The 10,087-nt window shown below is 53.8% G+C and overlaps 1 protein-coding gene across 1 annotated transcript in view; it reads left to right on the top strand.

Annotated features, from left to right (window-relative positions):
- Nucleotides 1-10,087, top strand: part of NELL1 (neural EGFL like 1) — a 326,301-nt gene that overhangs the window by 128,910 nt on the left and 187,304 nt on the right. Inside the window, exon 4 of the mRNA XM_018554737.1 lies at nt 2,639-2,809. Within this exon, the coding sequence (XP_018410239.1) occupies nt 2,639-2,809 (171 nt within the window). The remainder of the gene's footprint in view (nt 1-2,638; nt 2,810-10,087) is intronic.

Raw genomic sequence — 10,087 nt, 5'->3', positions numbered from 1 at the left:
AGAGAGAGAGAGAGAGAGGAGAGACAGCCAGGAGAGAGAGAGAGAGAGGGGAGAGATAGCCACGAGAGAGAGAGCGGGGAGAGACAGCCAGGAGAGAGAGGAGAGACAGCCAGGAGAGACAGCCAGGAGAGAGAGAGGAGAGACAGCCAGGAGAGAGAGAGAGGAGAGACAGCCAGGAGAGAGAGAGAGAGAGAGGAGAGACAGCCAGGAGAGAGAGAGAGAGAGAGGAGAGACAGCCAGGAGAGAGAGAGAGAGAGAGGAGAGACAGCCAGGAGAGAGAGAGAGAGAGAGGAGAGACAGCCAGGAGAGAGAGAGAGAGAGAGGAGAGACAGCCAGGAGAGAGAGAGAGAGAGAGGAGAGACAGCCAGGAGAGAGAGAGAGAGAGAGGAGAGACAGCCAGGAGAGAGAGAGAGAGAGAGGAGAGACAGCCAGGAGAGAGAGAGAGAGAGAGGAGAGACAGCCAGGAGAGAGAGAGAGAGAGAGGAGAGACAGCCAGGAGAGAGAGAGAGAGAGAGGAGAGACAGCCAGGAGAGAGAGAGAGAGAGAGGGGGGAGAGATAGCCACGAGAGAGAGAGGGGAGAGACAGCCATGTATGCCCCATTAAAGATTGCAGGTTTGGTCTAATCTGACTGCATTGAATCTCCGGTATATTTTATTCTTGTGGCTAATGCATGTGAGCGTGCGCCCGGATCTGCCGCCATGTCTTGGCGCCGTGTTCTCCACCTGAGCCTTTCCCCAGCTTCGCGCGGTTGCGTCATGTCACAGCTGTGCAGAGGAAATTGCGCTTTGCTGGTAAAGCGTTTCAGGCCGCATAGTGGCATCTGAGCAGTAAGTTCGCCCGACACTTTGATGGATGCCGGCGACATTTGTGACCGAGCCCCTCGGGGGGGATCGCTTGTAAATGATTGGCTTTGTACGTCTCTCTTGGCCGGGTTGTGGAAAATGAAACATGTCCTGGAAGAGGCAGGTAAACTATTTAAATTCTGCGGCGGGGGATTGCGAGGCTGCTGGAACGTCGCGCTGTGTACTAACAAGAGCGCCTAAAGTCAAAATCAAACGGCTTTCATTGCATGACTTGACCTTTTATTTCACCATTTCATATTCAGAGGTAAAAGGCTTTCCTGTTGCTGAATTCTCACCCCCTAGTCACATGATCGGTGCTGTGGGTCGATTGGAGGGTTCGAGTTCGGGTAGGGCTATTTAATCTGACCTCCATCATTCCCTTCAGTCTTCTATCTGACCTCCATGCTTCCCTTCAGCCTTCTATCTGACCTCCGTCCTTCCCTTCACTCTTCTATCTGACCTCCGTCCTTCCCTTCAGTCTTCTATCTGACCTCCGTCCTTCCCTTCAGTCTTCTATCTGACCTCCGTCCTTCCCTTCAGTCTTCTATCTGACCTCCGTCCTTCCCTTCAGTCTTCTATCTGACCTCCGTCCTTCCCTTCAGTCTTCTATCTGACCTCCGTCCTTCCCTTCAGTCTTCTATCTGACCTCCGTCCTTCCCTTCAGTCTTCTATCTGACCTCCGTCCTTCCCTTCAGTCTTCTATCTGACCTCCGTCCTTCCCTTCAGTCTTCTATCTGACCTCCGTCCTTCCCTTCAGTCTTCTATCTGACCTCCGTCCTTCCCTTCAGTCTTCTATCTGACCTCCGTCCTTCCCTTCAGTCTTCTATCTGACCTCCGTCCTTCCCTTCAGTCTTCTATCTGACCTCCGTCCTTCCCTTCAGTCTTCTATCTGACCTCCGTCCTTCCCTTCAGTCTTCTATCTGACCTCCGTCCTTCCCTTCAGTCTTCTATCTGACCTCCGTCCTTCCCTTCAGTCTTCTATCTGACCTCCGTCCTTCCCTTCAGTCTTCTATCTGACCTCCGTCCTTCCCTTCAGTCTTCTATCTGACCTCCGTCCTTCCCTTCAGTCTTCTATCTGACCTCCGTCCTTCCCTTCAGTCTTCTATCTGACCTCCGTCCTTCCCTTCAGTCTTCTATCTGACCTCCGTCCTTCCCTTCATTCTTCTATCTGACCTCCGTCCTCCCTTCAGTCTTCTAGTGATTGCTGAGATCACTTGTACAAAACAAGTGGCGGCTTCCCCGCTGTACATTGAGGTCTGCTTGCCCAAACTGGGGCTAAATGTAGAAAACAACTACCCGCCCCGCGCCCGGAACTGCATGTCCCGGGCATCGGGAGATAGAAATACCACACCCCTGCTGCCCCGAGGCCGGGCCTTGGTTGGCCTTGTGGGAAACCCGGCCCTGCCTGTACCCCTGTATGTTGTGGTCTCTTTCTTAGGAAGGTATCTAAATGCTTACTGAAAATAATCTTGCCATGTAGTTTGATTAGATTGATAGATGATAAAAAAAAATAACCCTGGGTGTCAAATGTACTAGTCATGCTAATGTACGGGTGACCTGCCGGTATAATCATTTGTAGAAAGGGTACCTAAAATGTTGAACTGTTTGTCCCTTTATCTGCTTCAAGCCATCTATCATTAATATCTGTCGTATCTTTTTGTTCCCCTTCAAGAGTGTGCGTTGACTCCTGAGAGCAGATGGCTTCGTTTAAGCGCCATCCTCCCGACTCGGCGCACTTTCCACTTCGGCCCGGACAGGCCGCCGCATTGACTCCTCCTCTTCTCTTGTCTTGCAGCTTCTTTGAACTGGAGAGCAGCGGTCTGAGGGACGAAATCAGATACCACTACAGATATAATGGAAAGTCAAGGACAGAAGCCTTCCCCTACCGCCTGGCGGACGGACAGTGGCACAAAGTGGCTTTGACGGTCAGCGCCACTCATGTCTTGCTTCACGTCGACTGCAACAAGTAAGTCACCGCTGATGCCGGCTCTCCGGCTGTCGCCGGTGTAAATTGAAAGTGCAAATCCTAAGTTGAAATTTCAAAAAGTACAGATTTAAAGGAGAACTGTGGGGTCAGGGCTTTTCCCCATAGTCCTCCTTAGGGTAACGGGAGGACACAAACTAGCGTCCTCTCGTCACCCTAAGCTCAGTATATAGGGAGCTGCTGCTCGCGGTATACTGAGACGCCGCAGCTGAAGCGGATCCCGACAATTATGTCTGGATCCGCCCAGCTGCGTGACTGACAGCTGGCTCTGCCTATCTAGCTGTGACAGGATCGAGAAGTGAGCGAACGCCGGTATGTGTTCACTCACTTCCCGATCTACTGAGCTGACCTGTGACAGTCTCATTGTCACAGGTCGCCTAGAACTATGAGGTGAGTGAAAAGCACGCCCCCCTCCCCCCCTCATAGTTCTCCTTTAATGACTGAAATAAAACATGTTTATGTTTTGGGTAGAGTCAGGGGCGTCCCGAGCCTGGGTGACACCCGGAGCGGTGTCCGAGTGTCATCCCGCCGAGACGTCACCGCACACGCACGACAGTATTCTGAATGGGTGTCACCCCTCCAATGGTGTTGCCCGGGTGCGGGCCGCACCCCCCTTGTGACGCCACTGGGTAGAGTAGAGAAGAGCTAACATGTCTGGGGGATTTTTATTCACCATTTGGGAGATTTTCTATCAAGCACCTCATCAAACATCCCTGGCCTGGTGGGGGTTTCTGGGGGAAAGTGAACTTCTTGGAATCTGGAAGTCCCTTTGATGATAAGGAGGCCCCAAGATATCTCCCCATCTACATGAATGAGCATAGGGTACTGTGGCAGTGCGGGGCAATGCCATGCAAGATGCTGGCGACACAGACACCCAGGACTCTCAGCCAGAGGAGCTGAGAGGTTCCGGAATATTAATAGATTTAAAGGGAAGAGGCCGGCCTTTCAGTTTCTTCCATCTTTTCTGGATTGTAGCCGGGATCTGGATCTCTGGAGATTTCTGAGAGTTCTGGTTGGGATGAAACCTCCAGTCCTGGGGTCAGGTGTTGCCAGTCATCAGGGGGCTGAGAGCGGCCTCATTAAGAGCCCATACCAGAGCTCAATGGAGGAGTTGGTGTGGGCTGCAGGTACATGAGGGCTCCTGCATATGTACCACAAATTGCACCCCTGGCCTCCTGTCCTGCTCCTGGTAACCAATGACGTCACTGGATGCCAGGAGCTGGGGGTGATGCCGGTCAGAGCATCCCAGGTTGCTAAGAGCTGCGGGTGGGAGGAGATGCTTAAGGCCCTTACACATCTCCTGGCCTGGCTCTTCGGTTACCTGAACTGGCACTGGCTGGAATCCCAACCAGCTCCTGGCAACCGGTGACATCACTGGTTGCCAGGAGCTGGGCAGGATGCCAGCAGGAGCTTCCCAGGTTGTTAACAACCGGGTGGGGAGATGTGTATGGCAGAGGGGCGTGGAGAGAAAAAAAAAAAAGTCAACTGTCTCCGTGGGTCAGCAAAAGCAGTGACCCCCTCCAAATGGCGCCCAGGGCACGTGCCATACCCTGGATTAGGGTTGCCACCTCATCTTCAAGCGAAACCCGAACACTATAGCATCACACGGACATATTCTTTTGGGAGAATGAGTCGTGGCTTATTCATATGTAATGGTTATACTGAGCTTAGGGTAACGGGCGGACGCTAGTTTGTGTCCTCCCGTTACCCTAAGTAGAACTATGGGGAAAAGCCTTAACCCCATAGTTCTCCTTTTAAGCCCAAACATTTTTTTTGTTTGTTTTGGATGGGGTAAGGGATGGTTAGAACCCCTGCCATGCTTTAATTTTCTACCAGGCTTCCATTAAAGAGATTTACGTTCATTTCCTGCCTCAGAGACACATCAGGAAGTGAAGCGAATCCTCTGCCACCGCCGTCTCTGGAATAAGTGTCCCGATTGGATGATTTTTCCCTGTGCGATGGCTTGCTGAGGAGGTAGAGGGATCAGAGAAAAGAGTTCTGTTGAAAGCATTGAGTGTGAAAAAAAAATATCCACTTTTTATACTTAAAAACCAGAGCTGTAGATGTTCCTATAATTTCCCCGTGTTTATGTGGCCACTTTACGTGTAAATAACGCTTCCGGGAGGTTCTCGTGGCGTTCTGCTTTTATGACTTAGTGGCATTGTATGTGTTCAGCTTCTCCTGCTTTTGTGCTGAAGAGCTGCAAAGTGTACAATGTAAGGAGGCGGCCTCCGGGGGGGAGGAGGGGAGGGGAAATCGGTCTTTACATTTACGGCTCTTTGAAACGCTCTTCACCACCTACAACCCGACCGCTGAAGAGGCTTCTGGCTTTTATTATATTTATTATATTTGTCAGAAATTTTCATTTTGACCTTTTTTTACATTAGAAGAAATATAAATGTTCTCGATGTTTTCACGCCCTTTTTTTTCATCGATTCCCTGGACTGATTTGATCTAATGGGCGCAGAGTATGTAGGCGATATGTCCTTTTATTGTCAATGGAACTCGACGTTGTGTCATATTTGGTTCATGGGTTCAGTTCATACAAAAGCCGGAATTTGAGGCTATTGGTTCTAATTGGAGTAAAAGCAGGGCCGGATTTCCCACAGGGCCAACCGAGGCTCGGCCCCGGGGCGGCAGGGAGTAGAGGGGCAGCCTAATCGGAGTAGAAGCAGGGCCGGATTTCCCACAAGGCCAACCGAGGCCCTGGTGCTGCAGGGAGTAGAGGGGCTGCAGGGAGTAAAGGGGCATCAGGGAGTAGAGGGGCAGCAGGGAGTAGAGGGGATGCAGGGAGTAGAGGGGCTGCATGGAGTAAAGGGGCAGCAGGGAGTAGAGGGGTTGCAGGGAGTAGAGGGGTTGCAGGGAGTAGAGGGGCTGCAGGGAGTAGAGGAGCAGCAGCAGGGAGTAGAGGGGCAGCAGCAGGGAGTAGAGGGGCAGCAGCAGGGAATAGAGGGGCAGCAGCAGGGAGTAAAGGGGCAGCAGCAGGGAGTAAAGGGGCAGCAGCAGGAAGTAGAGGTGCAGCAGCAGGGAGTAGAGGTGCAGCAGCAGGGAGTAGAGGGGCAACAGGGAGTAGAGGGGCAGCAGGGGTGTGGAATTCCCATCTCCCGACACCCATGACATGCAGTTTTGGGCGCTGGGTGGGCAGTTGTTTTCTACATTTAGCGCTGCTTTGGGCAAGCAGGGCTTAGGCCCCATTCACACTAAGCGACATACCCTTTGGAGCGGATCCGCGCGGCCGGGATAGTGCGACTTTCAGGGCGCCGTTCCAGCGACGGCAGCGCGACCTTCACCGTCGGACTGCATAAAAAAAAATCCACGGAAAAATTTGCCGGCGACTTCTCACGATATCGCGGCGGAAATCGAGGGGCAATCCGCTCAGTGTGAGTGGGGCCTAAATGTACAGCGGGGATGGGGGGGTGGCGGGTGGGGGGGCGCATTGGGGAACCTGGCATTGGGGCAGCAGAGAGAGTAAATCCGGCCCTGAGTAGAGGTCTGTGCTCCATAAAGTCTACAAACATCCTTAATGTGCGTCCATTTTAATAAAAGTCTCTTTTGGTTGCCCCTGTCTGCCTGACATCTTGTGTCCGGGTTTCAGCTACCATGAAACCCGGACACAGCATTCAAAACCCGGACTGTCCGGGTGAATCCTGGACAGATGGCAAGCAAGCCTTCTGTGCTCCCACCCTCAGCTCCGCCCCCTTTGTTCCACGAATCACAATCTCTCAACCTGCCTGCATTGCATAGAGAAGCTCGTATATCAGTCAGCTGATCACGTCCTTCGCTGGACTCTTATCAGTTACATTGTTCCCAGCTATTTTTGAGGACTACAGAATCCCTCCTCTCCTATATAGCGAAAGAGTAAAGGGGGGTATTTGTAGTCTTCTCTTCTTTCTGTTATCCTAATAACACCTAGCAAGGAATACAGAACCCCTCCTCTTTATGTAGAGGGAAGGGGGTATCTGTAGTCTTATCATCCTTCTGGTATCCTTATAACAGCTATCTAGAACTACAGAACGTTTCCTCTCTATGTAGAGAGAAGAGTAGGAAGGAGATGGGGGTATCTGTAGTCCTATCTTCTTTCTATCCTAATACCACCTATTAATCTATTAAGGACTACAGAACCCCTGCTCTTTATGTAGAGAGAAGAGAAGGAAAGGGGGGGTAGCTGTAGTCTTATCCTCTTTCTGTTATCCTAATAACACGTATCAAGGACTATAGAAACCCTCCTCTTTATGTGGAGAGAAGAGGAGAGGGGGGTATCTGTACTCCTATCTTCTTTCTGTTATCCTAATAACAGCTATCTAGGACTACAGAACCCATCCGCGTTATGTAGAGGAAAGGGGGCGGGGTGTATCTGTAGTCTTATCTTCCTTATGTTATACTAATACAGTGCAGTTGTCACCCTGGGACCGGAAGTGTGTTTCTGGCAGGATCACTAGGTAAAAATAATTGTATCAGTTCGTTGGAAATCTGGTCATGTGACTTCATTGATTAAAATGCATATTGCGTTCTTAGTGCGTTTTCCGTGCGTCGCCGATGACTACAATGTACAAAAAAAAAACCAAGCAATGCGCTGATATAAAGAGCGCCATAGACTATACCGGTAACCAGTTTTCATGCGCCGATCCTGCATCGCGGCGCATGTAAAATGCGACGGTGTCATTGGGACTGAAGGTTGACCTTCTCACCTCCTAAGCCCGGCGACGGGTTCTCTTTAAATCTTTCTCCTCCGGTTGCCGCAGGTGAGGCAGTTGTGTTTTTTTTCTCTCTCTCCCCGCCGACATTACCGGCAAAAACAGCTTGCCGGGGTAATGGATGTGTTGTGACGGGAACTTCGACCACCTGCGCGCATCTCCATTATGGCGGCGACCTGCGAATCTGACGGCTCTTTATTGCTCGCTGACATTTCAGGAAAGCGGAAAGCGGAACGTTTCTCAGCTCCATTTACCTTCTTTGTCGCCCCGAGCCGATCGACGCGCTTCGTAAAACTGTCCAAGTTTGGGGGGGAAATGATGCCATTTTATATGTCAATTATGTCATAAAATTCTGACGCCGTCTCGGGCCGCGATGGGCCGCTCCATGGAGAAGACATTTGAAATATTCACAATCCGAAATCCCCCCTCTCCCCTGCCTTCACTCCCTCCCATTCCACTACTTCTCTCCCCTCCCATTCCACTACTTCTCTCCTCTTCCTTCCCCTCCTCTCCCCTCCCCTGCCTCGCCTCCCCTCCCATTCCACTACTCCTCTCCCCTCCCTCCCCTCCTCTCCCCTCCCCTGCCTCGCCTCCCCTCCCATTCCACTACTCCTCTCCCCTCCCTCCCCTCCTCTCCCCTCCCCTGCCTCGCCTCCCCTCCCATTCCACTACTCCTCTCCCCTCCCTCCCCTCCTCTCCCCTCCCCTGCCTCGCCTCCCCTCCCATTCCACTACTCCTCTCCCCTCCCTCCCCTCCTCTCCCCTCCCCTGCCTCGCCTCCCCTCCCATTCCACTACTCCTCTCCCCTCCCTCCCCTCCTCTCCCCTCCCCTGCCTCGCCTCCCCTCCCATTCCACTACTCCTCTCCCCTCCCTCCCCTCCTCTCCCCTCCCCTGCCTCGCCTCCCCTCCCATTCCACTACTCCTCTCCCCTCCCTCCCCTCCTCTCCCCTCCCCTGCCTCGCCTCCCCTCCCATTCCACTACTCCTCTCCCCTCCCTCCCCTCCTCTCCCCTCCCCTGCCTCGCCTCCCCTCCCATTCCACTACTCCTCTCCCCTCCCTCCCCTCCTCTCCCCTCCCCTGCCTCGCCTCCCCTCCCATTCCACTACTCCTCTCCCCTCCCTCCCCTCCTCTCCCCTCCCCTGCCTCGCCTCCCCTCCCATTCCACTACTCCTCTCCCCTCCCTCCCCTCCTCTCCCCTCCCCTGCCTCGCCTCCCCTCCCATTCCACTACTCCTCTCCCCTCCCTCCCCTCCTCTCCCCTCCCCTGCCTCGCCTCCCCTCCCATTCCACTACTCCTCTCCCCTCCCTCCCCTCCTCTCCCCTCCCCTGCCTCGCCTCCCCTCCCATTCCACTACTCCTCTCCCCTCCCTCCCCTCCTCTCCCCTCCCCTGCCTCGCCTCCCCTCCCATTCCACTACTCCTCTCCCCTCCCTCCCCTCCTCTCCCCTCCCCTGCCTCGCCTCCCCTCCCATTCCACTACTCCTCTCCCCTCCCTCCCCTCCTCTCCCCTCCCCTGCCTCGCCTCCCCTCCCATTCCACTACTCCTCTCCCCTCCCTCCCCTCCTCTCCCCTCCCCTGCCTCGCCTCCCCTCCCATTCCACTACTCCTCTCCCCTCCCTCCCCTCCTCTCCCCTCCCCTGCCTCGCCTCCCCTCCCATTCCACTACTCCTCTCCCCTCCCTCCCCTCCTCTCCCCTCCCCTGCCTCGCCTCCCCTCCCATTCCACTACTCCTCTCCCCTCCCTCCCCTCCTCTCCCCTCCCCTGCCTCGCCTCCCCTCCCATTCCACTACTCCTCTCCCCTCCCTCCCCTCCTCTCCCCTCCCCTGCCTCGCCTCCCCTCCCATTCCACTACTCCTCTCCCCTCCCTCCCCTCCTCTCCCCTCCCCTGCCTCGCCTCCCCTCCCATTCCACTACTCCTCTCCCCTCCCTCCCCTCCTCTCCCCTCCCCTGCCTCGCCTCCCCTCCCATTCCACTACTCCTCTCCCCTCCCTCCCCTCCTCTCCCCTCCCCTGCCTCGCCTCCCCTCCCATTCCACTACTCCTCTCCTCTGCCTCCCCTCCCATTTCACTACTTCTCTCCCCTTCTCTCCTCTTCCCTGCCTCCCCTCCGTCCCACCAAGCTATGAATGTAAAGGTGCTCTCCGATATATTGGTATTGGTGGAGTAGGTAGGAGCTAAGAGAAGGGTTTTGTATGTACAGAAGGGTCACAATGGTGACTTTCACTATGAGGTTGGTGATGTGTTTCCAATAAGGTTCAATAGGTGGGCAATGCCAACAAATGTGGGAAAGGTGGTACCAGGTGCCAGTCCACATCTCCAGAACATTGGAGGAACCCGAGGGTCCCGTATAGGTGAGCCCAGTTGGGTCTCCGTCTCACCAAGCTATGAATTTAAAGGTGCTCTCTGATATGTTGGTATTGGTGGAAGTAGCAGACTGCTTAGGTGTTAGAATGAAGGCAGACCCTCCCAGTTAGCAGTCAGTTTGATGGGTGTTGGCTGGTTTACATTAGAATGTTTCCTGCAATGTATATCCATCACCTTGAGTTGTTTTTTTTTTTTTTTTTTTTTT

The sequence above is a fragment of the Nanorana parkeri genome, unplaced genomic scaffold (assembly GCF_000935625.1).
Source record: "Nanorana parkeri isolate BGI_ZX_2015 unplaced genomic scaffold, ASM93562v1 scaffold10, whole genome shotgun sequence".
Lineage (NCBI taxonomy): Eukaryota > Metazoa > Chordata > Amphibia > Anura > Dicroglossidae > Nanorana > Nanorana parkeri.
This window is presented reverse-complemented; position numbering and strand designations above follow the sequence as displayed.